The 26,045-nt window shown below is 52.8% G+C and overlaps 11 protein-coding genes across 11 annotated transcripts; 6 read left to right on the forward strand and 5 right to left on the reverse strand.

Moving 5' to 3' along the window:
• Window positions 1-836: 836 nt before the first annotated feature.
• Window positions 837-4,501, forward strand: N7510_004804 (uncharacterized protein; the record flags this gene model as incomplete). The annotated part of the gene is made up of 4 exons (XM_056976730.1): window positions 837-985; window positions 1,051-1,111; window positions 1,166-2,328; window positions 2,383-4,501. 4 exons carry the CDS (start codon window positions 837-839, stop codon window positions 4,499-4,501), a joined length of 3,492 nt encoding a protein of 1,163 aa, XP_056836686.1.
• Window positions 4,502-4,748: 247 nt separating this feature from the next.
• On the reverse strand, window positions 4,749-5,282 carry N7510_004805 (gamma-glutamylcyclotransferase family protein; the record flags this gene model as incomplete). The annotated part of the gene is made up of 1 exon (XM_056976731.1): window positions 4,749-5,282. The coding sequence occupies one exon, from the start codon at window positions 5,280-5,282 to the stop codon at window positions 4,749-4,751; it is 534 nt and encodes a 177-aa protein (XP_056836687.1).
• Window positions 5,283-5,527: 245 nt separating this feature from the next.
• N7510_004806 (signal peptidase complex subunit SPC3) lies at window positions 5,528-6,400 on the forward strand (the record flags this gene model as incomplete). The annotated part of the gene is made up of 2 exons (XM_056976732.1): window positions 5,528-5,673; window positions 5,782-6,400. 2 exons carry the CDS (start codon window positions 5,528-5,530, stop codon window positions 6,398-6,400), a joined length of 765 nt encoding a protein of 254 aa, XP_056836688.1.
• A 342-nt stretch (window positions 6,401-6,742) lies between these two features.
• Window positions 6,743-8,963, reverse strand: N7510_004807 (protein kinase PKP2; the record flags this gene model as incomplete). Its single annotated transcript, XM_056976733.1, has 7 exons — window positions 6,743-6,908; window positions 6,960-7,035; window positions 7,155-7,374; window positions 7,500-8,285; window positions 8,339-8,621; window positions 8,667-8,786; window positions 8,845-8,963. 7 exons carry the CDS (start codon window positions 8,961-8,963, stop codon window positions 6,743-6,745), a joined length of 1,770 nt encoding a protein of 589 aa, XP_056836689.1.
• A 519-nt stretch (window positions 8,964-9,482) lies between these two features.
• On the forward strand, window positions 9,483-14,734 carry N7510_004808 (ubiquitin-specific protease UBP15; the record flags this gene model as incomplete). The annotated part of the gene is made up of 13 exons (XM_056976734.1): window positions 9,483-9,738; window positions 9,891-10,035; window positions 10,087-10,244; window positions 10,301-10,490; window positions 10,546-10,654; window positions 10,707-12,782; window positions 12,833-13,147; window positions 13,202-13,331; window positions 13,386-13,491; window positions 13,677-13,980; window positions 14,079-14,267; window positions 14,340-14,619; window positions 14,724-14,734. 13 exons carry the CDS (start codon window positions 9,483-9,485, stop codon window positions 14,732-14,734), a joined length of 4,269 nt encoding a protein of 1,422 aa, XP_056836690.1.
• Window positions 14,735-17,603: 2,869 nt separating this feature from the next.
• Window positions 17,604-17,795, reverse strand: N7510_004809 (uncharacterized protein; the record flags this gene model as incomplete). The annotated part of the gene is made up of 1 exon (XM_056976735.1): window positions 17,604-17,795. The coding sequence occupies one exon, from the start codon at window positions 17,793-17,795 to the stop codon at window positions 17,604-17,606; it is 192 nt and encodes a 63-aa protein (XP_056836691.1).
• An 866-nt stretch (window positions 17,796-18,661) lies between these two features.
• N7510_004810 (uncharacterized protein) lies at window positions 18,662-19,051 on the forward strand (the record flags this gene model as incomplete). The annotated part of the gene is made up of 1 exon (XM_056976736.1): window positions 18,662-19,051. The coding sequence occupies one exon, from the start codon at window positions 18,662-18,664 to the stop codon at window positions 19,049-19,051; it is 390 nt and encodes a 129-aa protein (XP_056836692.1).
• Window positions 19,052-21,361: 2,310 nt separating this feature from the next.
• On the forward strand, window positions 21,362-22,037 carry N7510_004811 (uncharacterized protein; the record flags this gene model as incomplete). The annotated part of the gene is made up of 3 exons (XM_056976737.1): window positions 21,362-21,695; window positions 21,783-21,862; window positions 21,927-22,037. The coding sequence occupies 3 exons, from the start codon at window positions 21,362-21,364 to the stop codon at window positions 22,035-22,037; spliced, it is 525 nt and encodes a 174-aa protein (XP_056836693.1).
• A 288-nt stretch (window positions 22,038-22,325) lies between these two features.
• On the reverse strand, window positions 22,326-23,902 carry N7510_004812 (RNA polymerase II-binding domain-containing protein; the record flags this gene model as incomplete). Its single annotated transcript, XM_056976738.1, has 2 exons — window positions 22,326-23,684; window positions 23,753-23,902. The coding sequence occupies 2 exons, from the start codon at window positions 23,900-23,902 to the stop codon at window positions 22,326-22,328; spliced, it is 1,509 nt and encodes a 502-aa protein (XP_056836694.1).
• Window positions 23,903-24,470: 568 nt separating this feature from the next.
• Window positions 24,471-24,665, forward strand: N7510_004813 (uncharacterized protein; the record flags this gene model as incomplete). The annotated part of the gene is made up of 1 exon (XM_056976739.1): window positions 24,471-24,665. One exon carries the CDS (start codon window positions 24,471-24,473, stop codon window positions 24,663-24,665), a length of 195 nt encoding a protein of 64 aa, XP_056836695.1.
• Window positions 24,666-25,109: 444 nt separating this feature from the next.
• N7510_004814 (uncharacterized protein) lies at window positions 25,110-25,696 on the reverse strand (the record flags this gene model as incomplete). Its single annotated transcript, XM_056976740.1, has 2 exons — window positions 25,110-25,430; window positions 25,688-25,696. The coding sequence occupies 2 exons, from the start codon at window positions 25,694-25,696 to the stop codon at window positions 25,110-25,112; spliced, it is 330 nt and encodes a 109-aa protein (XP_056836696.1).
• Window positions 25,697-26,045: the final 349 nt, after the last annotated feature.

Below are 26,045 nucleotides of genomic sequence, written 5' to 3' on the forward strand. Positions count from 1 at the left end.
TCTATGAAATGTATGCAGAGCCATTCTGCAGACGATTCTCTAAGCTATGCCATTTACGCCTCTGTGTAGATGCTCCATAGGTATTGAGCAGTTACTCCGCTCACGTCCAGATGTATCACTAGTAAACTAACTAGACGTCGTGGATATGATGCCTGGACATTCAGGCGCCACTACTCTCTGACCGCCTTGGGTCATAATGGAATGGAATGACGGCGCATATCTCCAGAAGCCTATCTATAGTGAAGAGTCCGGAGCCAAAAAAGAGAGGGTACAGCATGGGACCTGGCATGGCATAGGTGTGGCAGGCCCGATGCCCTTCTTTCAGAAACTGTCCGCGATCTTCACTCGGTCCCCGTGTCGGCCGGACGATCCCCAACGGCCCTCAGCTTCGCGTCGCAGTCCTTCTGCTTCCCCGACGCGGCCATCCTCCCACTCATTCCCTCGTCGCTCAAATCGCTCAGACACCGAGTTCAGTTCACGCGCTGCTACTCGTCAAGCCATCCCTTCCGTTCTCTCGGAGGTGCGTATCTAGCCGCCCGTAGTGTGTCTTGCATGCGGGATCCGCCTTGCGCTCTGTTTTTTTTCTTTTCTGTTTTTTCTGCTTTCATTTCTATTATTTCTCAATCTCACGCCCCGGCCTTCATGTGATCTCTTCGCGCTTGTGCCACGCTGCAGTTTCAGTCGCACTCCATTCTCGCCTTTCTTATTTCTGACCTTTGTCAGGCTTCTCACAGTTATGCCGACATACCTCTTCCTCCGCCTGAACCACGACTCTCTTCTGGACGACAGCGGCACCCCACCTCGCTGGTTGCTCTAGAACACCCCGCCCGGTAAATATGACCTCTCAGCGCGACCGTGCCGCCCGGCAAAAGCTGATACAAGGCCTCTCTCCCAGTTTGGGGACCTCGGCGCAGATGTGGAGACGAGACCAGCCGCGGAATGATGCTCAAGACGAGGCCCGCTTGATGGGGGCAAAGAGCTACAGGTATTGTCTCTGTGTGGCCCATGAGTGCTCAAGATTTGACCTGGCTGACTTTGCTTGTGATATAGGGATCCCGGGGCGACCACGATTAAACCTGGTGCTTCGTTCCAGAAGAACCGAAAGCCCGGGGTAGGTCTTTTCCACTGAGAATTGCGACTCATATGTTGATTGAGAGAATCATAGGCCGGCAGCGCATTCAGACCGGCAGACACGCTCTCCAAACACTCGAAAGAAAGCGGATCGGTCCGCGCGCAGGGAAAGGAAAGGCAACCGAATTCCAGACGGCCTTTCTTGGAACATGCTTGGGAGTACGACGAATCGGACCGACCTAATAAGCGGCGCCGTCATGACCAGTCCAGCCCGACTATCAATCTTACCGACGATGTGACCGAACCCGTCTCGTCCATGATGGAGATGTTGCCGCCAGCAAACCAGCTTTCCCCGCGGTTACCACCAGTCAGACAGAAGTATAAGTCTCGCGAGAGGCAACAACTCCCCGAATATCGCAACCTCGAAGATATAGTCAAGGTCAACCGGGTCGATCGGAGTCCTCACAGTCAAGGAAACCGTCGCTTTTCTTCCGTGAGTTCCCTAGAGGAGGGGCAATTTACCGAGAACGCTGCACAACAAAGGCGGTTCATGGCAGCCAACGCGCGATCAGATCGATCTCAACGGCAAACGGTTCTCCAGAGTGTTGAGATTCGCAATCCAGTGAATCTCAGGTCCCTAACGTCTCCCCCTCGCCGACAGCTCATCAAGTCGGAAGGAATGCGTCGCATCTCTGACTTCAATCGAGAGAGCTCTGATGAGTTGCAGGGGGGAGCTACCACTCACCCAATTCCGAAGTCTCTGGATGCAAGCCCCAACCTCACTCGTCGGAAGACCGAGAGCCAGACGCAATTGGAGTCCCCGGTTCGTGAGCGTTCACCCACTGATATCAAGAATACCAATTTTGCAGCCTCGCCCCGCCAAGGCCCGAAGAAGATGAATAACAAGAAAAAGAAACGGGACTTGTGGCTATTGGACATTAATTCGATTCGGTTTGGTTCCATTAAGAAGGTCACGACTGAGGGAGAGCGGATGACTATTCGTCTGGATGTGGATAAGGAGAAGCTCGAGCTTGGCGAGAACATCGTGGAACCCGGCAAAACCGTGTCTATTCCCCTTGGGCAAATCAGAAAGGCATTGCAAGGACGTGAGCTCAGTTGCAAAGTCAGGATAGAACTCTCGCAGGCAGCCAGTTCGCCCGGGGACAAGGTGGACGTGGAGTTCACAAACTCCGCTGACAAGTTACGCCTTTGCAATACGCTGCAAAACTTTCAGGTCAAAATACAAGATAAAGACGGGTATGTTGTCCATGCAATGTTCAGTTCGGCGCATGTGAGCTAATTACGACACAGATCCTTCATGGATAAAGCTTTCGCAACCTACGAACGGAACTTGGAGCTTCATGGCAGCCACACCAAAAAGCCATTGGTCGAGGATGTTGTTCCTTCAGAGCCAGAAATATCGTCTGCCAATCCTTCCACTCGCACAAAAGTCTCCTCCGCTTTGCAGGATGTGAATGGTGAGACTAGTTGGGGAAAGCCAGATCATGCCAAAGAGGGTGGTCAAGAGTCCTTGAAATCTAAGTCCGGGCATTCACCTGATGAGCAGATACGACCTCGATCCTCCAAAGCAGATGGTGATGCCGGGGTTGAGATTCCGGTGAAAAGGTTCCAGGCTGCTCAGCCTTCAGGCCGCGAGACACGAGCATCGGCGCGCCTAACGCCAAAAGCCTCAGCAGCCTCCGAAGAGCGCGATGCCAATATACGACGATCGCCATCAACGGATGATGAAGCCCGAAAGAAGTGGCAGACACCCCTGGTCTATCCCAAGGCGGGAAAGAAAAAGGCCGAAGTCTGCGTGGAAGACCGCGATCGACTACGCGAAGGCGAGTTTCTGAACGATAATCTGATCGGCTTCTATATACGCTTTCTTCAAGACCATGTGGAGCGAACCAACAAGGCCGCCGCCGAGAAGATCTATTTCTTCAACTCGTACTTCTACGCCACCATCACCAACACACCCCGCGGTGTGCGTGAGATCAATTACAGTGGCGTGGAGAAGTGGACTCGCAGTGTTGATCTGTTCGCTTACGATTATATTGTCGTGCCTATCAACGAGAATGCGCATTGGTATGTTGCTATCATCTGCAACTTGCCTAGCTTGTCACTCCCGTTGGGGAGGACTATTGAGCCCGACCGCGCCGGGGCAGATGCCAAGGAGGCTTCGACTCGGCCGGCCAGTGAGGTTCAGACGATTCCAGAGACGCCCGAGCCCGAGCCGGTACCTGATTCTTCCGAAGCTGCGGAAGGAGCTGCACCAGAGAAGTCCGCGGAGTCTTCGAAAGAACAGGAGACGTGCCAATCTCTAGCGTCAATGACTCTCGACGGAGCCAATGCAGCAACCAACGAGGAGAAACAGGAAGACGGTGGTCCAACAGAGGAGTGGCCCGAGGAGGAAGAAAATGTGAAGTCTCCTCCGGCAAAGTTTGGCCGTGTCAGTGATAAGACCGAGAGCCCCGAAACCCCCGTCGAGAGCGTCACCGCGTCCCAGCCATCTCGCAAATCCAAGAAAACACGAACCGGACCGAACTTGGACCCCCGCCAGACGACAATCATCACCTTCGACTCCCTCGATCTGGCCCGATCACCTACCGTCAAGGTGCTCCGGGACTACATCTGCAAAGAAGCGGAGTCCAAGAAAGGGGTCAAGCTAGACGCAGCACAAATCAAGGGCATGCGAGCTCGACAGATTCCCCTGCAGCCGAATTACTCTGATTGCGGTTTGTACCTGCTGGCATACGTTGAGAAATTCGTGCAGGACCCGGATCCCTTCATCACGAAGATCCTTCGACGAGATATGGATGCGAAGGCTGACTGGCCTCCGTTGGGATCCGGTCTTCTGCGCCACCGGCTTCGCAAGTTTCTTGATAAGCTGTATGAGGAGCAGACACGGGATAAGGTGGATGGTCAACAGATTATGGCAAATCAGCAACCTGTTTCGTTTCTGCTAGGCCCGCCATTACCGAGTGAGCCTGAGAAAGATGTTGCTGATTCGACTCGGACACAGGATGATGGTGCGAACGAGGACGCTCCTGATGTTGAAAGTTCCACACCCGATCAGGTTGAGTTGGTGCCTACTGGCTCCTCGGATGGAATCGCACATCGCCAGGAATTGCCAGGCGAACCATCGCGCAAGAAACCAGGGAACCTCGAGACCGAGAAGGATAAAGAGGTGATCGAGGTTCCAGACAGCCAGGAGACAGCACAGACGAAGCTAAGCCACAGGAAGAAACTTGCCCGCCAGGAAAAGGAGAAAGAGAGCGGCGATCCCACCACTAGGAAGCGCAAGAAGGGCACGGATAAGGAGGGAGTCCGGGCCCAAGCAGAGATACGGGGCACACCGCCGCCAACGGAAGAAGCTGGACGAGTACGACGGAGTCCGCGGGGCATATCGCGGCGGGATTGCTCTTGACAGGTTATGACACTCATGGATTGTTCTTGTTTTCTTGCCTTTTCTGTTCGCCTTCGATCTCATGCACAGCGGGGATACAGGCGTCGTCGGTTTGGGGGTCTCAGAGAGGATGCGGAAAGACGCATGAGATACCAGCATTTGCATTTACGTTTATTCTTCTAGGTCATATCTTAACTATGCTTATTTATATTCCTGCATCTCATACCCGACCTCAAATCTAGTGTGTACTACGAAGATGTCGATCTAATTACCACTCACTCTCATCCGCATTCACCCACCACGCCATCTTATCCCGCTTAAACGTCTCAAAATCCCACTCCGCCGCCTCCAACCTATCCTTCCCAGCAATCCACACATACGTCACGGCAGCCACCCCGTCCGCTTCATCTGCGATCTCCGCCCCCGCCGCGTCAAGCACATCGCGCAAGTGGCTGCCCTTTGGTTGGTGTCCCGGACTACGGTTCAACTTCGAGTCCAAAGAGTCGGGCAACGGCCGCACGGTGACAGCTCTCCGCTCGTACTCGCTGCCCTCGAACAGATCCAGCCGGTGCAGGTCTCCATCTGTCAATCCGGATACGAGCGTACCGAGCACCTTTTGCGTGGATGGCTCTCCGCTGGCGCGTACGATGCCCGGGTAATCGGCGCCGCGCACGCGGTGTCTCTTGAAACCGTGCAAGACGGCCGGCTGGAAGCTTAGCAGGGCTTTCTGCCAGGGCTCTGGGTCCGGGTGCCCGTGGACGACGCGGTGAAGCACCTGCGGCGCCATCAGCGTGCCTGCCATAATATTAGCAATGTTGCCAGGCTTGAATATAGAGAGAATAAACACCGTAGAAGAAGAGGACGTGATCGCCCATGGTGAGACACCTATTAAGTTGTCACGCAGCAAGTAAAGAGAGACGATGTTGTTGTAGACAACATTGAGGCTTATCGATAAGCCACTCATCCGGCCGAGGTGGCTTCATCAATCAATCAGTAACATTTCCCTTTTTGTCTCCGTGTCTCTCCCCACGCGCGCACCCATCCACCATGCACTCCAGCCTCAACCGCGTGCAAGCCGTCTTCGGCTTCTTCACGACCGTCGCCCTCGTCGTCGCAGGGCTCGCAGCGCTATCGACACTCCTTTTCCCTACGGCAGACACGTCGGTGGCAGTGTCATTAAAGAACGTCCAAGTGTACGCATTCCTTCCTTCCTTCCAGCCCTACCTACTCTTTCAATCATAGCTTTGATTTCCCAGTTTGACGCATCCATATCGGTACTAACCTTTTACAAAATACAACAGAGCCAAGGGCCGACCGCACTACTACTCCACCAAACGCGAAGAATACGCCCAGATCCGCTTCGACCTGGACGCGGACCTGTCACCGCTTTTCAACTGGAACACCAAGCAGGTCTTTGTCTATGTCTACGCGACGTACTCTTCGTCCGATAAGAAAGAGTCCAAGGTTCCGCTGACCGAGGCGATCATTTGGGACGCGATTATCCCGGCCTCGCCATCGCCGTATTCGTTTGATGCGCTGAGCGAGAAGGTCTTGTCGGCTATTCCGCCGTCGATTATTCCCGCGTCCTTGAAGCCAGCAAAGAAATCGTCGCAGAAGAAGCGGCCAGCAGCGAAGAAATCAACGAAGAAGGGCGCGGCTGCTGTTGCGGAGGAGGATACGCCTGGGAAACTGAGACTGCGTGGCCAGAAGGCTAAGTACCAGATCAGTGATATTACCGGAAGGCTGGCGGAGAGAGAGAACGTCACGCTTTCTGCCGGGTGGAATGTGCAGCCGTGGGTTGGCGCGCTATGGTGGAGTCCTGGGACGGGGACTGTGCCGCGCACGCAGGGGACGGTGGTGAACAGTGAGGCGTTTGACTTTCCGCCGTTGAAGGTGGCTGCGAAGAAGGAGGGCGTATAGATGTGTGTTATATGGAGGAGATTGGGGCAATTGGGTAGCTCGAGTTTGCGGGTTGTTGTAGACATCAATCAGGAATCTTCGGATCCAGTGTCAGAGCTACAAAGAGACATCTTGCGCGGAATCAACTATTCGATCAAATGTATAATGGTACAATATGGACTACGCACAGCTGCCGCTTTGGGTCGTTAAGAAAAAGTATCATTCATCGCTTCAAAAGGAATACAGAACATCATCACCACCGCCATTGCCACTGGGATAACCACACAGGCGCCAATAAAAGGCTATCACTCGATTCCACACATCAGCCTATTCGTGTGTTCCTCTCGGATCGTTTGATATCCTCTACAGTGTCCCGTAGTTCCGCTGATTGCCGTTGCCTCCGTTCTGAATACGGTCCGAATACACACCCGGCGCGGGGCGTTGGCTGGCACGAGTCAAAGGGTCGCGATGGCGGCGGTCATAGTAGACATATTCCAGGTAGAACGCGTGGATGTGGCCCGGGAAGTAGCTGTGAGGGATATTAGGACGTGTCTTAAGAGGCAAATATGTAGAAGCTTACCCGAGAATCGTGAGGAGGACGTTGATCCAGAAATCAACACCGCAGCCGGAGATGAGGAAGACGCCGAGTGGTGGGACTGGAGGAGTGTCAGCAGTGTTACACAGAGGGCAAGATTGCGTCGTCGCTGCCAGGCAGCAGTGGTTTCCCTTCAGGAGAGGGAGGGGAATTAAACATACTGAACAAGGTGATGATCACCAGGCAGAGCATAGAACAGGTACCCGCCATGATGAAGGTCAGAGGAGTCCGGATTAGCGCTGGTCGGAGTTTGGGGAGGGCGTTTGGCGGGTAGGAAGTTGAACAGAAGGGTGAGGAAGAAGCAGAAGGAGATGTGAATGGGAAGGGCGCCGTCCTTGGACGAGTTCAGGCGCCTCAATGATCGGCGATCAGACGTCAGTGGAGAGCAGGATCCGGCGCGCTAGGATAGGATAGGGCTGGCAGCAGATGGGGTTACGTCATCCCGATCGCATCCCCCACCGCCGCCCTCGCCGCCCTATTCTGCAGATGATTCGGTATAGTTCAGTTCCAACAAGATCCTCAGACCGCATCAATGCTCGCCCGCGTTGTCACCTGCTCATTCTTGTTGCCCAGCTTGGAGATCTGCAGGAACGCATCCACCCCGTAGCCCTCCAGACTGTGCAGTTCCAGACTGCCAGCCCAGTACTCGGCATACACCCGACTCATCGGCAGTCCCATGCCCAGGCGCAGATTCGGTGGCCTCGACGTCAGCGTGTCCAGCGACCCTTCGTGGAAGGTATCGCGGTCCGCATTCTTGCGCTCCTGCGAAACCTGCAGCTCCTGCATGGTGGCCGCCATCGCAGGCACCTGGCCCAGGTTCTCCAGCCGGGTCTGCGTGCGAGGCCCCTTGCTGAAGGACCACAGGTAGGGCAAAATCTCACGCGGGATGCCTCCGCCCTGGTCGGAAATGCGCATGATCACATGTTGGGGGGTCTCGCAGATGAGCACCTCAATGGGTGGTGGTGTCTCGACCGAATGCTGGTATTTCTCGATGACGGCCTGCACCGAGTTGCGCAGCAGTTCGCCCACAATGTACTCGAGATGACTCAAAATATATGGGAAAGTCGCCTCCAGATGGCCCTGCACGGTGATGGCGGGAATTTTGGTCGAATCGGAGCTCTGCCACATCAGATCCTGGGCGACCTTGCCGCACCGCTCGACCACCTCTTTCGCATTGCACTTCAAGAACACCTCGCCCACAAAGTCTGCATTCATATCTGTTCGTTCGTGCGAGTCCGGGAAATGCCAGGGCGAATTGAAGGTTTCGGTCAAAGCTAGATGCTGTTCCGCAATCACACGGCGAGATATCCGCTAATATAGACAATCAGTACTACTATACCCGACGGGATCCTCGATATGCATACGGCTCGCAATAAAGTGTTCATGAATCGGTCCATCTCATCAGGCGGAACGAGCTCGCGGCACTCCAGCACCCCCATGGCCAGGTTCGGGATCACCACCAGGTGCTCCTTGAGCATCTCACGCAGCACGTCGCAGAGCCGGTCGTTATCATCGAGGCTGCAGATCTCGGGAATGACTCGGAACTTCTCGAATGCTTTGTAGTAGAGTTCATACACCAGGGAGAGGTGCGGGTTGGAGACTACCACATAGGGCAGCTGTTGGATGTCTCGGAGCCGATGGGCAATGCTGGTTCGATCAGACGCGCCTCTTGAGAATGTTTGTCTGACTTACCGGGTAGGTAGCTCAGTACGCACGTAGTTTGCCGAGGAGATGAGTCGGGGCTCTGTCAGGGTGCGCCCGAAGAAGGTCAACTGGCGCAGACTGATCGGTCGGATTGCTCGCTCCACCCACCTGGTCCAAAGAGGGTCAGCATCAAGCTCGGAGAGATACGGGTGTATCGAGGCCATACTCATCCAACGCGGAGACGGGCCTCCATGGCGGCGGCTGATGGGACGAGCCCGAGTAGGAGCGAGTCAGCACAGCGGATCGCAGGGGAGGCCAGCCTCGGGGACGACTAGGCCGCATCATGTGCATGCCCCGGTCGTCATGGAGGTTCAAGTCGGAGTCATGTTGCAGGTCGAAGGGAAGCAGACAGGGCGGTGAGGACAGAACCGAACATGTGACAAACAACTTGCCAGTTCGCAGGGCATTATGGTAATAGTAAAGAGGAGCAGGATGATCGTACACTATTTCTATCGGGTTGATTTTTGTTTATTGCAGTGCGGTAGTTAGCGATATTGTCTGAGAGCAGGGCCAACTGAACGCCTACTATTATGACCGACATGTAGTGGACTATGATTCTTGGTAGAAAAATACGAAATTCCAACAGGATTATACTATTGATCGGTTTGGACGATCTGGGTGTGTTGCTAAACCGGTCGTGGATTCACTCCCTCACTCTTGGATTTCCTGCCGAGTCCGCGACTCCGCCACCATCACCATACCGACACATCCCACCACCAACATCTCCCACCTCCTCTTCACCTCGACATCCCCCTTTCTTCAATTCGTCAGTGCTTTCCGGAACTGCGGGAGGCCCTTTTGGCCATGGAGAACGTGAGTCTACTAACACCCCCCCCCTCCCCCCTCCCCTCGAAGCCCCAAACCCGTGTCGTCATTGGTTCATCCTCACCTTCCATTTCATGCCCTCCGTTAAGGACACCGTTCGCTGACTCTGCCCAGCTCGGCGAGCACGATATGCTCGTCGACGAGTACGATCAATACCAGAATGAGAAGACCGACGTCGTTGTCGTCTCCCAGCCCGGCTCCGAGGAGCCCGACCCGGCACCGACCGCGGATGACCGTACGTGATCTCGTTTTCCTTGATGCCTTCTCCCCGTGCATTAGGCTACAGTGGAGGGATAGCGCAGATAATATATGGCTGGAATACGTCGACCACTGTCCATTCGGTCGCATTTGGAGCAGTTGGCTAACAAGAAAATGCGGCACACACAGACACCGCCATGATGGCTCGGGTTCTGCCCCAAACCCCCGATCTAGAGACCGCAGACGAGACACACAATACATGGCACATCAAGGACTGGCGGAAGTTGGACCGTAAGGTGCACGGGCCGACGTTTGAGTGCGGAGGTTTCCCTTGGTGCGTTTTATCAAACCCTTCGGCTTGACCTGGTTGTTGACTGGAGCGTAGGCGGATTCTCTTCTTTCCGTACGGCAACCATGCAGAGCATGCTTCGTTCTATCTCGAGCATGCTTGGGAGGGCGAGCCGCCGGAGAACTGGTATGCGTGTGTGCAGTTCGCTTTGGTCTTGTCCAACGTGAATGATCCCTCCATCTATGTTTCTCACGGTATGTCTTGCAGCCCCTTTGGCTTGGAGCGAGCAGGTTAGCTAACCCAGTTGCAGTTGCGACACACCGGTTTAATGCGGAGGAGGGCGATTGGGGATTTACAAGGTTCTATGATCTTCGCAGTCTCTTCAACGACGCATGGCCGGGTAAAAATGTGTCGCTGGTGCAGGATGACGAGGCGCAGGTCACGGCCTACGTTCGAGTGGTGAAAGATCCGACCGGTGTGCTCTGGCACAGTTTCCAGAAGTAAGCTTTTATCAGGCGCCACTCCAGAACCTCGAACTGACTGATTTCTTTGCAGCTATGACTCCAAAAAGGAGACGGGAATGGTTGGTCTGAAGAACCAAGGTGCTACTTGTTACTTGAACTCGCTACTGCAATCGCTCTATTTCACCAACGGGTTCCGCAAGGTATGAAGACACTTGATAGTGACCTCGGTAGACCCACTAACTTATCCTCTAGGCTGTATACCAAATTCCAACTGACCAGGAAGCCTCACGCGAAAACAGTGCGTGGACACTGCAGAGGCTGTTCTTCAATTTGCAGTCAAGTGACACGGCAGTCTCGACCACTGAACTTACCGCATCGTTCGGCTGGGAATCAAGACAAATCTTCGAACAACAGGACGTCCAGGAGCTCTCGCGAAAGCTGATGGAACGCCTAGAAGAGAAGATGAAGGGGACTCCCGCTGAAAAGGCCTTGCCCGAAATGTTCGTAGGCAAGACCAAGACCTACATCTCCTGCATCAATGTCGACTATGAATCCTCGCGCATAGAAGAGTTCTGGGACATTCAGCTCAATGTCCGAAACAACAAGACTCTCGACGACAGTTTCCGCGACTACATCCAAGTGGAGACACTAGAAGGCGAGAACAAGTACGACGCCGGCCCACCGTACGGCTTGCAAGACGCCAACAAGGGTGTGATCTTTGAAAGCTTTCCGCCGGTGCTGCATTTGCACCTGAAGCGATTTGAATATGACATCAACCGCGACGCCATGATGAAACTCAACGACCGACACGCCTTCCCCATGGAATTTGACGCTAGCCCCTACCTCTCCAAAGATGCGGACATGTCCGAACCGTGGATTTACGAGCTGCACGGCGTCCTCGTCCACAGTGGTGACTTCAATGCCGGCCATTACTACGCTTTCCTCAAGCCTACCAAGGATGGATACTGGTACCGCTTTGATGATGATCGGGTGAACCGAGCTACCGATAAGGAAGTCTTGGAGGAGAACTACGGCGGCGAGTATGAGCTTGCCAACGGCGCAACCGGTGTACGACAGCCTTACACACGTGGTCTCTCAACCAAACGGTCCATGAACGCCTACATGCTGGTGTACATTCGGAAGTCGCGACAAGACGATGTGCTTCTGCCGATTACGAAGGAAGATGTGCCTAGTCACATAGAATCGCGACTTGCCGAGGACCGTGCGGAGATGCTACGCCGAAAGAAGGAAAGAGAAGAAGCCCACCTTTACACGAACGTTGGTGTCCTAAACGAGGACACATTCAAAGCCCATCATGGATTTGACCTAACTAGCATCGACCTTCCCGCGGAGGACCCAGCGCTTCCGAAATGGTATCGGATTCTGAAGACCAAGAAAGTGAGCGAGTTTGCACAGGATATTGCGGAAGAGCGTGGTCTCAAAGCAGAAGCGATCCGGTTTTGGGTCATGGTCAACCGTCAGAACAAAACGACGCGCCCTGACCAGGTAATCCGGGACCAAGACATTACTGTTGACGAGGCATTCAACAAGTTTGGTACCAAAGGAAACTCATTCCGACTGTGGATGGAAGTTGCTCCTTTGGGCCCTGATGGACAGCCTACGCCCTGGCCGGACAATGACTCCGTTCTTATTTTCTTGAAGCACTTCGATGTTGTATCTCAGACCTTGAGTGGCGTCGGGCCTGTATCTGTTCGCAAGAACCAGAAGGTGGGGGAACTGGCATCGACTATCCTGTCGCGGATGAACTGGCCCGCCGGCACGGAGTTTATGTTATTTGAGGAGATCAAACATACCATGATCGATGTGATGAAGCCCAAGCAAACATTCCAGCAGTCTGAGATCCAGGACGGCGACATCATCACCTTCCAGCGCTCAGTCAAAGAGTCGGAGCTGCCATCGACCGCACTTTACGGGGATGCGAGACAGTTTTACGACTATCTCTTGAACCGCATGGACGTCACTTTCGCTCCGATTAAATCGGAAGAATCCGAAGGTTTTAATTTGACCCTCAGCCGCAAGATGACTTACGATCAGTTCTCAAAGAAAGTCGGCGAGCACCTCAACGTTGATCCCACACATCTCCGATTTGCGCCGGTAATGGCGAGCACCGGAAAGCCGAAGCCGTTCCTCAAGCGATCTGTTGCCCAGAGTCTTGCTCAGATCCTCAACGGCCAATATGGTGCTTACGGCTATACCATGCACCGGTCGGATGCCCTGTACTACGAGATTCTGGATACGAGCTTGAGCGATTATGAGAGCAAGAAATGCTTCAAGGTGACATTGCTGCCAGAAGGAATCACGAAGGAGGTTAGTTTCATTTGCCCATTGCCCTCAATTTAACGCTAACACCATTATAGCAAGTCTTGGAGGTTCTGGTTCCTCGCAATGGCACCGTCTCCGATCTCCTGGATTCCTTGCAAAAGAAGGCGAGTCTGGACGATGAGACGATGCAGGAAATGAGAATCTGTGAGGCACATAGTGGAAAGATCTACAAGGAGCTCCGGGATGACAATAATGTTTCATCCATCAACGAATATGCCACCCTTTATGCCGAGAGAATCCCTGCCGACGAGGTGAACATGGACGCGAGCGACCGAGTGATTAACGCCTTCAACTTTGATAAAGAGCCAAACCGAACCCACGGTGTTCCCTTCAAATTCGTCGTGAAACCGGTGAGTTGCCTGCTTGCAATCGCAGAGAAGGATTCCATCGCTGACCTTATGCAGGGCGAGATCTTCAAGGAAACCAAAGAACGTCTGTCGAAACGGACGGGGATCAAGGGCAAGCAACTCGAGAAGATCAAGTTTGCTTCTGTTCCTCGCGCTTCTTACTCCAGCGTCCGGTACCTAGAAGACGGTGGGTTTCATACTTTCCAAGATTTTTATCCGTGGGTGCTAATTCTTTACGCAGACGATATTCTGTCAGATGTCCTAGGCGATTCCGAGGATACCCTCGGCCTCGATCATGCAAACAAGAACCGGGGCTTCTGGAATAAGAGTGAAGGCTTCTTCATTCGGTAGAGAGGCGACTTTTGGCGTCTGCGCTAAGGGTTTGAGTGGGTTGGCGACGGAAGGACGTGTCCTGCTTGATCTTGGAGCAGCTGCAAGCTTATACATGATGATGTTCATTTATTTTTCTCTTTTCTTATAATTCCTTCTCCTATTCCCCGTCGTTGGCTTGTGTATACAACATAGCTCCTAGCAGTAGTAAAACTATGGAAATGTTTGTTTGGGTGCAAACAGTGCAAACTCCGGAACCCGCAACGCTGGCCAGAACACAACCTCCTATCACTCCCAAGAATCCTTGCTCTTCACATTTCTCATTTTCATTTGTCCTTTGCTTTGCACCCGTCACAATGCGGTTTGCACCCCTTCTCGCCGGCCTGGCGACCCTGGTCTCGTCCGTCAGCGCAACCGCCCTGACTTACAAGCTCGAGGCGAACGAGAAGGCATGCTTCTACGCCAATGTCGATTCGGCCAACGCCAAGGTGGCTTTCTATTTCGCCGTACGTTTTCTCTATGGCAGCAATTCCTAATTAATATTTGGGGGGCATACTGGACGAATTGAGGCGGCTGACCATGTAACCCGCGTTGGTGATATCAGGTCCAATCTGGCGGTTCCTTCGACGTGGATTACTCGGTTCTCGCACCAGGCGACAAGGTCGTCATGGAGGGTACGAAGGAGAGACAGGGCGACTTTGTCTTTACGGCGCAGAGCATTGGAGAGTACAAATTCTGCTTTAACAACGAGATGTCGACCTTCGCGGAGAAGTTTGTTGACTTCGAAGTTGCTGTATGTGTCTTTACCTTTTCCCCTCCTCTCCCTCCATCAGCAATTTACTAACGCGTTCTTCCAACTCATCAGGTCGAGAACGAACAACGCACCCAGCTTCCTTCCCGCCAGGGAGCCTCCCCCGAACAGACCTCAGCCCTGGAGGAGTCCATCTACAAGCTCTCGGCCCAGCTGTCGACTATCTCCCGCAACCAGAAGTATTTCCGCACACGCGAGAACCGGAATTTCAGCACCGTGCGGAGCACAGAGCGCCGCATCTTCAATTTCAGTGTGATCGAGGGTCTGATAATGGTGTCCATGGCTGCGTTGCAGGTCTTTGTTGTGCGCTTCTTTTTCCAGGGCGCCCGGAAAGGTATGTTTTATGACCGACACTTGGATATGCCTATATCATATTGGATATATCCTTGAAAGTTTTTCCGCTGGGGGACGGAAATCTCACTAACATATTCTTCGCAGGTTACGTGTGATGGATAGGGCACGACCAAAATAATACGATGCATTTCTATCAATCTTTATTCTTGAATACGTGGCGCGTGTGGTCATAGTGTATCCGTTGCGGTTATACCTAGGTTTTCGTTAGAAAAATTTATTTGGGCGGAATCAGCGATTTCTACGCTCGACATGACATCGACCTTCCTCTTTGTTAATGGTCCAGCCGGACAGCAGCAGTGTTATCCGACTATCTTCCCAACGGTGATCGTGTGTCTCGCATTGAAGGTAAGAACGTAGGAGAGGGTCTTAGGGTTCAAATCGGAAGGAGGAAGGAAAGCTAGCGATTCCGGCAACTATGCAATCCCGCACTGTGTGGTGAAATAGTCACTAACGAGTATAATCTTAGGGCAGGAAGATACCGCGTAGTCGGGTTCTCGGAGTGAGAATAAAGCAGTCTCAACGACGACTCAAAGCGACCCCCTTTTCTTTTTGCCTCTAGCCCGTCGTGACGAGTCACAAGAGACGAGCTGAGACCGAGCGTCAAGTACACCCTGTCATCAGCTGCGAGCGCTGTCAGAGTCACCGGTGGGTGTTCGACGCCGTAGACGAGCGAGAGTATCGGACCGGTGCTTTGGGTTCGAGAGGCGACTGATCACCATCTTGGTCATCTCGAGGCGTGGTCATCTTCGCGAATGAATGAAGACTGACCGCTACTCAGTCAATTGTGTCTCTCCGAAGAGCGGGTGTTCCTCGTCAAATGTATCGGGGAAGTCTCGAACAGTCTCCTGCCGGTGATGTTTATCAGATTGCTTGCCAAAAACAGGCTTGTCGGCGTTCTGTCAAGTCATCCAGGCAATATTCAGCAGATACGAGAGATCAACTCACTATGGAAGCGGTTGTGGCCAAGATAGCGTCAAAAGCATCTACTGAAACGCCTGTTGCGACGGAGGAAAGGCGCGCGCCCTTTCAGGGGCAGTAAGGATGGACATGACGACCCTAATGATGGAATGGCATGGCCAAAACCATGACGTTACGCAACGGCGACATCGTCAGAACGAGCTCGGCTCGGTGGGTAACTGTCGTTCAATCGTGCCCGGTGACTTCCGGCCCTGTTTAGCCCGCGTTTTCGGCGGGCTTAGTTCACCTTTACTGGAGAATTTGTGCCCCGGAGGCGCTAGGGAGGGGGGAAGTATGATATCATTCATGGCGCTAGGGAGGGGAGGAGTGATCTTGAATCTATCGTGTCTCCAGGTCTATCGTCATCTTCGCCTCTTGCATGTTGGGGTTATTGGGAACAATGTCAGCGAGTATCATATCCCAGCCTGCTTTCTCTGGAGATAATGGCTTATACTTCGCGCTTTCATCGTGATGACGAGCGAAAGCAAACTGTGGATACTGAAAATGTGTGATGGCCTGGCGCTTTGGTCCTTTCGCTGTGCACTATCCATTCTCAATACGTATAGTGTCATACTTCGGACAGCTCTCTCATGGTGGAGCAGCTATCTCATGAAGTATGTTCGACATGCTCATGCATCCCTCCCCGAACGTGCGGTCAGACGCTTCGGGGTGCTAACCGTCCGTCTGCGGGTCCTCGATCTACACGAATCCCAGTCGAGGGTCTATCTGCTCCACAATTTCTTCCTGAACGGCTCTCCACAGGATACGGACGCGCCACTGCTGATATCACTGGCCATCATACCCTTCTCATTCTTTCATATCGAACTGAATTGTTCGCCGAAGTACGTCAGTTCTTGGGCTCCTTTAGCCATCAGACACCCCTGGACTTGGACCAGAGTGTACAGTATTTCATCCTTTCTGACCTTCCTTTTTCAGACCCCTGTACATGCTCCATAAACTGGTTTCCTCTGCTGACAGGCTGTTCATTCGGTTTCTTCCTGGACGTGAATGTTGCCCCTAACTGTTCTAGCAAGGAGAATGAATGGTGAGATGACCAGGCGAAAGAACCCACTGTTGCCTCTGACAACGGCCCCTTCGCCTTCTGGATCAAGACTGATGGAGTAAGGAAAATACCTTGCTATCGTCCTATGTAGCAATCACAGAATTGATTTGCCTCCCCCGCTCAAAATACGGATCGCTATCTCCCCGTCACTCTACGTAGAATTCGCCGAAAACTGGTACATGCTATTGCTCTGTGAATATATGGAGCTTGGGTGGATCGTCCTCGGGGGCTTGTCCTGGCTCCACTGATGTACTGTACTCTGTGGGCTTGTCTTCCATGCGTGGCCCCCATCGATACTTTGTCACCCCTGTCCGACTTCGCTAGCGCTATTAGCAATAAGGACAAACAAGACGTATCCACAACCTTGCAGTCGGAGATCAACTGTCCTAGGCTGGGCATTCATTCGCGGAAACGCCCATCGAGATGGGATCAGGGCTCCTGACGTCACATGGTCTGTTTATCTGCCTCAGGCACCCGTATCGCTCTATACCGAATACGGATCCACCGCATTGCTGGAGTCTTCCCCACCTGACCGTCGCGGTGGTGTTGTTTTCCGCATGCGGCCATCTTCGTTCAGTCTCCGTAGATGGGAGGCGGCCCCCATCCTTTCCATGTGGATCGAATGTTCTGCGGTCTTACCCTGGCTGGTAAAATGATTTCCTGCACCTGCAGGATGGTAAAGGTTATGCCCGAATACCAAATCCGTCGCGCGGATCGGCCAATGGCTGGGGGGATGACGCCATGGTTACCCACCACTGGCGTTTGTGAGCCTCACCCTTTCTGTTTATCGACCGACTGCGGTACTCGTATTCTGCTAACCAGTACCTGCCCAGTATGGTCTGCCGAAACACAATGCACATTGTCCACAACAGATGGCCCAAAAGGCTACCCGGCTGGGTGCTGGAGGTCTAGACCATCCCTCACGCCCCTTTCATTTCCCAATTTCATACTTCGCTGGAAGGAATGGGGATGTCCATCTGCTGTTCTGATTTCCTCCCGAGTTGGACGGGCACCGTAATCAGGAGGTCATTATGATCCGTCTTGAAAACGTCAGGCGAGGATCTGCAGGGACGCTTCGCTGGGCTGGTGATCCCGCAGAGCGCCATGGCCAGTCGCACATTCCCCGGTGACCTCATCGTGGTGGATCGACTGATGCGGGTGGGTATCGACATTCGCCAGTGGCCATGCGCCTGTGGGGTGGATTATTTCATCCCCTCCACTGATGCTGCAATCCTCTCCACACCCATACGCCTTCCCCCACCCTCTGGAGCCACAAGATGACGGGTATCCAGATGGCTGGGTGGTCGGCAGTTCTTATGATGTCGCCCAAGCGCCATATCTAAAACCTACTACATTTTGCCTCCCATCCACCCCCCCTCCTCCTTCAGCCAATGATGTCACTTCCCTATCACGGAGAGCCAAATATGCGAGTGAGACCGTGGATCCTTCCAGGAGAATACAAGCACTTCCTTCTGCACCTATCAGATTGGTATACCTAGCCTTCCACGATCGTCAACGATTTCATACTCTCGCCATTCTTATATATTGACTATATCTGCTCCCATCAATCCCGACTTTTCCTAATCTGTGATCATCGCACTATTTTGGCTGCCTGCCAGTTACTGTTTCTTGGACCCATCTCAGCCGCTGCACTTGACCTCTTCCTGCTTATAGCCTTCTAACCCCGTATCTTGCTCTTGCCTCCCCAACCAACCCTTTCTGTTCTCAGTCTTGATCATCTAGTCCAAAGGTAAGAAGACTTCCAGCCAGATTGCATCTGAGCAGTCGTATCCACCCCACTCATCCCTCGCTTCCCTCACGTACACACGCGAGACCTCGTGTGTCATCGCCATCAGAGCCTCTTAGAACCTCTCTCCTTGAACTTCATCATTACATGACACGTTGCCCAGGGCAACACGTGTGTGTAGATGATGTCTCAACTCTGTGCATGCCCAAGTCTTGGACGAAGGATACTAACCTTATTACTAGCACCTCTTCCACCATGACTGAAGGAACTCAAATGTCGAACCCATCCGAAAGCAACCTGAATATGTTCCCCTCAGATAGTAGAGGCGAGCCGGCCTCGACACAGAGCCACGTTGAGACCTCCCGGTCGTTGGACCCTCGCAACTCGCTAGAGGATTACAACCGCACAATGCTGGATTACACCCAACGTCAAATATCCTCCTTTGTCGATCGGGATGATGGAAACAATAGCAGTGGCAGCAGCAGCCGGAGCAGCGGTAGCAGCGTTCATAGCGGCCACTCCAACAGCGGTAGCCTGGCTCGCCAGGCCAATGGTCCTCCCCCGACTTCCGCCAGTGCTGCTCGTCATGCAACCGAGAGAGCCGAACGCAAGTTGGCCCATGAGGCTAAGAACACCGGATTCTAAGCTTGGCTTAGGTACGTGTCTTCTTGGTTCCTCTTAAGAAGATCTTTTATCTAACTGGGTATAGTCTTCCCATATGGTACTCCAGAAAACGACCGTATCTGGCCTCACATCGACAGTCGAAAACTAGCTCGATGGCGACACTTGACATAGATGGGTCCGGTCCATCAATGATTGTTCTGTCCGGTGTTTTTGCCTGGAGGGGAGTTTCCTATGGGGTTTTTGATTATCAGCGAAAACGAGTGCTTTACGAGCGAGTCTTTTTTCTTTTTCTTTTTCTTTTTCTTTTTCTTTTTCTTTTTGAGCGAGCCAGTCTCGACTGAACATTTCTTGTGGAGTCGTCATTCTTTCGTCGAACGATTCGTGTCACTCATGCAAGACACTTTCTATACATTCTGGTGTTTGCATATTTTGTCCCCTGGTGGGACAAAAAAATGGCACTGACGAAGTTATGTCCCTCCTACCACCCTGTCTTGTTGGCATCATTGCCTTCCTGTACAACACCATATAAACGATGAAAAAGGAGCTGTCAATTGAAGTTACTATTTCAAAACAAATATTGTATCTGTAGCAAATTCTGCATGGCCTCGCACATAGTCTGGAAGCGCGTACAGCAGGCAAGGAGCAATATCACTGAATCCTGCACCTACCTACTTCGCTGAATGGGGTAACCAAGGCATGAAAAGAAATAGGAAAAGAAGCATATTCGAAGTGAATGCATCACTATTGCCAATATTTCCTTCATATAACCCCAAGCCTAAGAGAACCGTGGTCGTCTTTCTGATAGTTTTCCGCCAGCGTCTATGAGAAGATCATGCACTAAATATATCTCTTTCTTACCTTATAGTCACAGTCATTAAAGGCATATACCCGGACAAGAACTCTTCCTAGGTGGGAGGAACTGGATAGTTTGAAGACGTCATCCCAATGTAGCTCTATATCCCTCTGCAACGGAATCCAAAAGGACCTGCCGGGGTTGCTCCAAATCTGGATCAAGGCTGTGTCAACAAAAATGTACTGACTGGTGTGAAACGAGAGCGCAAATAAATCAAGAACGACATATAGTTCAACGCAATGGGACACCATTATTTGAATGAGGATTATTTGAATGAGGATTATTTGAATGAGGATTAAGAAAAGCCAGTCCAAGTCCAGACTGTAGCAGGAGTTGCCTGAGGCACATTTCGTTCACTGGAACAAATTTATTTTGGAAATTCAACCTGGTAGTAGCAAATATCACAGGTGAAGTACGTTTTCACTCAGTTGGCTTTTCGTGTCTGAAGAGAAGATTTGAAAATATAGGTGTCGCTGTCGTCTTCCATTACCCTGACACTTCCAATCTCTATATATAAAGAGTCTCAACTAGGTAGAATTCCTGTGGACCTCATGACTTGAACTCTTCGTGGATTTGACAAAGGTAAAAGTCATGCTTTGGAGGGAGGATCTGGTCGTGCAACAAGAGTAGTTCCGATAGACAACACTCTGTCTCTAATACAGTTCTTGCATTTTTGTGAAATTAGACGGATCCATTTACTCCGAGATTACTATTCTCAAACTAGTCATTTCACAGTATTTAGCATCCCTAGATAGCACCCATCCGGTCCCCGGTTGGAGGGAGTTGTATCGCATTCTTAATATGTTTAGGGGTCTCCCCCTTGCATACCACCGAGCGAACCACTGCAAGTCCAAGAATAACCTCGCAGTGCAGATACCGAACTTGCCATACGATTTCTATGAAAAGTATTTGTTAGCTCACCCGAACGTCAAAGGATCCCAGGCGATCAATTCGAATATATGCCGACTGCACTCATTTGAAACCAGCTCCCGATGCCAGTATACAAGGCGAAGCAAGGACGAGCATACTTGACCAAGGCCCTCCCAGGAAATTAGGCGACGGTTCACATTCCATATGATCTCAACGCGTCGGCGTCCCAACCGACAGAGCCTGCGCATCTGGTGGGCTGGATTCCACCGGAGACAAGAAAGGGTGAGAGGAAGAGGGATTGGCTCGTCCTCCCACGCCATGCCCTAAGCCGAGCCTGTGCAGGGCTGTCATCTTTTCAGCAGGCGTGGAAGCTCTCTTTTTATCCCTTTCGACTATCGTCTTCCCGTCAACACCCCCAGCACAAGCAACAAGCACCGGTTCAGTCCAGTCCAGCTCTAGTCATTCCTTTCAATTTCCTTCCTTCTTTCTCGCAGACGGCAACAGCAGTAGTATAGCCCAATACTCTTACCTTCAACTTCCAGAACTCGCCTATTGTCAACAAATATACCCAGCGCCAGAAACAGCGAAACACCCACAACCTGCCCATAATGATCCTAACGGCTCGCCTCTCCCTTATCACCTACCTCCTCACCCTGATCGTTCCCGCCATCGCGGTCCCAGTCGCCCATGGAGACAGCCCAGCATCAATTGGCGCGCCGAGTCTCTCAAGCGCTGCCACTTCATCACACTGGCACAAGCCCTCAAGCGTAGCTTTGGCGGCGACTCCCACTGCCACTGTGGCGGCCTACGCGTGCCCGGATAAGCAGTTCAAGCGGTGCTGCCAATCTGTCGAGAGCGCGTCCAAGAGCCTCATTTCCCCGCTGGGCAAGCTGTTTCCTATGCTCAATGGTCTTCAGATTAGTTCGGAGATTAACTTTCAATGTATGCATTCTTCCCCGTCCTTTTTGTGTGCACGAGATACAAAATCCACACGGATTATTGATATACTAACGTGCGCTTTACTGCTAGGCAACCCAATGAAAGACGACGCATACCCCGACTCATGCACAAACGGCGCAGCTGCCATGTGCTGCGATAGTAAGGCCGAGGTACGTCAGGGCAATGCTCATCCAGGCCGTTTCCCAAATGAAGATGCATGCTGATGTGATATAGGATTTCAATTCGTGCAAGCCCTTCGAGCAGGCGAAGGAGAAGGCCGAGATGGAGGCTCTGGGGGAGCATCCTGAGAGCCAGGTCGACACGATCAATGATGCTTTGTCGTGAGGAGTTTGAATGGAAGCTGAGGGCTATGAGTTTCGCGGTGGTGCTTATGTATTTTTGGGGGCATGGCTGGACAAGGAGCAGGGCAGAAACCGGAAGGAGACTTCGGGACAGCATATCCTATAACTCTCTGATAATTTCTACCTTTGCAATAAATGATTATTTTGCTTTATGGTTGATCCGGAGTTATCTGTACTTTGACAGAACGATTCGATTCACTCATAGTTATCAAGTATGATTTGATTAGCTATCTCATATTACTGATACAGTCAAGGCATCTATTGGATCTGCTTATCGCCAATTTTTCCTTGCCGCGGCAGCATCCCAGGGTGGGCCATGCTGGGCCGGGGGTTGATGAGGTGGGGGAAAATGATATTGGCCTGGAGGTAAGGGTTGTCCCGGAGCCATGGGGATGGAAGGATGTGGAGGGAAAGGAGGGTAACCACCCGGGTTCATGTTCATGTTCATCCCAGGAGGAAAAGGCATGCCCGGCATGTGTGGGGGTGGGGGTGGAGGCCAGGCGCCGTGAAAGTTGGGTGGAGGTGGAGGAAAACCTGAGTGAGGTGGAGGCGGAGGGGGGTGGCCGTGTATTGTTGGGTGTGATGGTTGATGAGGAGGGGGGAATCGTGGAGGTGATGGTTCTCGGGGAGAGTAAGAGCTCTCACGGCTGCGTGAGCGGGAGCCATAGCGGCGACGTGTATGGTCTCTGCGTGATCGGGACCGAGATCTTGAATCGCTTCGGTTACTGACAGAGCTGTCGCTGTAGCGCCGGCGTTTATGATCATTTCGAGTTCCGCTGGGGCTTCCACTCCGACTGCGTGAATCGTTGGGTGTCTTCTTCATCTGCTGGCAAAACGTGCGACTCCAGCCGTAATATGTTTCCCCGTCGAGGATATCCCCCGTGATCTCATCCCTGAGGACGGCCTGGCCCAGCTCGTCAATGTCCTCTTCCCCGTCCTCTTTGGCAAGATCAACCGTCCCATATATCCGATCGACGTCCTCCAAGAAATTTTTGAGAGTGTGAATCAGCGTCGCGTCCGCAGGTCCTGCCAGGAATTGGAGTGGCCTGATGGTATCGGGCCGGAGTGGTATGGTTGAGTTGGGGATGATATGAGGGATCAGATTGCCGGCGGGAAGATCATAGTATGGCGTAGATGGATCACCGTGAGTCGATGGCATGACGAACGGTACATCTTTGCCGGGTGGCTTCGGGTTGGTGTCACCGGCTCGGTCATCACTGGATGATGGTGGCGCTTCCAATGAAGCGGAATTCTTCACCACCACGCGCAACTTCTGGACATAGTCGGAACTGAAGTAACCGTGCTCGGACCAGATGTCTAGCAGATCATCTAACCGCCGATGATGGCGGGGGTGTTTCTCCCGATCATAAGCAGCCGCGTGTCCAACCAAGTCCACCAGGTAGGGCTGCAAGGTCCCGCTCACGGTGGAGAAGGTGGCCGTGGTGTCGAGGTGGTACTTGCTGTGGTGCAACAGATCATTGAGGAGGTAGAGTATGTGGAGCCGTCGGCGCTTGGGTGAGGGTTTGGTGCCCTCCGCAAGGGAGCCGGCCAGCGCAACCAAATATTTGGCCCATCCTCCTACGCGGCTAGATGATGAAGCGACATAGTGGAGTAACCATGCTTTGCACGTCTGTGTGGGGCCGAGGGTATATTTAGTAACTCGAATGTGAGAGGCAGAGAGGCTGTCACGGTTCAGACCTGGATATTTGCTGGGGTGCACTGCGATAGGACGCGGTCGAGGGAGGCATGGAACGCGGCAATGTCATCGCGTGGTACCGACGTTGGATCCGGACGCAGGAGACCCGCCGAGAAGGCAGCCTTTGCAATGGCGATCTGGTGCGCCGCCATTACTGGTGGTGGCAGTGGAGATGGAGATGGAGAGAGGACGAGCTCTGCGAGATATTGGGGGTGTCCACGTGACCTGAACTATACAATACTAGGGAGATTATTACTATAATATCACACTGTTGATTCTGATTTCCTCCTATTAGCGAACTAAGTACTATCCAACTATTTTACGTCATTTTTTGAATCGCATCTACAGTGTCAAGAATGATCTGCCGTGACACCCGACTCAGCCCCGGCCCCTCGGCAGATCAGGTGTCGTAAAGTCGCCCGCCGATTTGCACTTATCCACCGCAGCGGATATTCCACCCCTATGCTTAGTTGTAGGTACCAAGCCCGTCCCACTGTTTCGGCCGGCACTTTGCGACTTTGGACCCCGCGATGGCGTGAGGGTGTAGCCTGACATAGCGTTGCCGACCACCCGAAGCAGATCATCCTACCGCATGCGATCAGGCCATGCGGGGGGCGGGCGCCCTGTCTGCCCTAACTAAATATAAATAGCCCTTGGCTCTCGATAATAATAATTCTACCCCCCTGTTTACGATAGTTATTCCCAACAGATTCCCTAAACATGTCTACTCTCGCCGCCCAGCTGGCTCGCCCTTCCATCCGGCATTTCTCTGCGCATCGTCCGCGTCCGGACTCTCGCGCCGCCCGCGCGGTCGCTATGTCCTGCCTCGTGTCGGGTGTCGTCCTGCCCTTTGTGCCCCCCGCGCTGGAGAGCTCGCGGGAGAAGAACTCGGGTTATCCCAACCACAATAAGTGAGCCTCTTCGAGCCATACCCAGATATCGTTCCCGTTGCCAACGTCGATAATTATAGGCCGCATCCTCCACTCTGCTTCCACGCGCGTTGATTTGTAATTTGCATATATGAGTCTTCGTCTGGGTGCTGGCACCGAGATCGACAAGGCGGTGATGCATGATGTCTACGGCGTTTGGGAATATTGTTTTTGGTGGTGCTATCATTCTGTGCTTTGAGCGGGCCCACGATGGTGGTGTGATACCCGATGTGATGTGATAAATTAAGCACGAAGACCATGGCTTCCCGGGGAGTGTCTGCGCACCCGGGGTAGATTAGAATGCTTCCTAGCACAATATATTGGTTTTGAAACGAAGAAATGGTAGTACAGTATACGTGACATGGCATCCAGTAATTGGCACCGCCGTATCGAGTCCAGTGATTATACATCAGAAACACAAGGGCAGCTCTCAACTGAACCGGTTCCCCCGGGGCGGCCGGAACGGTTCTGCGGCTTCGTATTTCCCTTTCTCCAGGTCCTTCTCGGTCATGGGTTCGTGGCGGGTAGGGGCTGGGTCGTGAGAGGCTTCCGCGCTGGGTGAGGCGACGTCGTCCGCGGCGTTCTGGAACCGCGTCATATTCGCGCGCTTCAGACTGGCGTCATTGCCTGGAGTCGGGGTGGTGGGTGTGGAGAGCGTGGCTTGTCGGCGATGCTCGTCTTCCATTGCCCTCATCTGCGCTTTGCGCTTGACCTCGGAGTCAAATCTCGCCGCGCGGTCTGCGTTGACGGACTTTTTGGCAAAATAGTATGCCCCACCGCCGGCTGCGTGAGGTACACGTTAAATCTGAAGGTCATTTGTGCTTGTCCAGAGCTTACCGACACACAGGGCACCCCATCCAAGCCTATTGTTTCCAAATCAGGTCAGTCATGAGGGCCTCTTGCGGGTCTATTTCTGGACGGAGGAAGCGTTAGCTCACCAGGTGGATTTGATCTAGACAGTAAGCAAAAGTTAGCAGCAGAATGATAGCAAGGGTGGATGGGACATACCGTATTCATGGTGGAATTGTTGCCCGTGAAGTGAACAAAGAAAAGCACGACTACGTCAGTCGGAGCCAGACCAATCACGTGCCTTAGGCACCCCAGTCACTTATCAATTTGACTCATCAACCTCACTGCTCACTTCTCCCTCATCCTCTCATCTCCTTCTTCACCGGGTCTCGGCATCTCTCTCGTCACCGTCGACTCAATACCCTCCGGGTTATTCATCGTCTCCCGCCTGTTTCCTGTGGGCCGCTTCTCTCGTGGAATGCCGAACTGAAACTCTTCGAACGAGGCGTGGAGCGCCTCTCCGGACACTCGACTCTCGAGTCGGTCCTCCCCAGGAGCCTTTCTCGTCAACCGTCGG

Source organism: Penicillium lagena, assembly GCF_028827675.1.
Source record: "Penicillium lagena strain IBT 129212 chromosome Unknown utg000002l_segment0_segment0, whole genome shotgun sequence".
Lineage (NCBI taxonomy): Eukaryota > Fungi > Ascomycota > Eurotiomycetes > Eurotiales > Aspergillaceae > Penicillium > Penicillium lagena.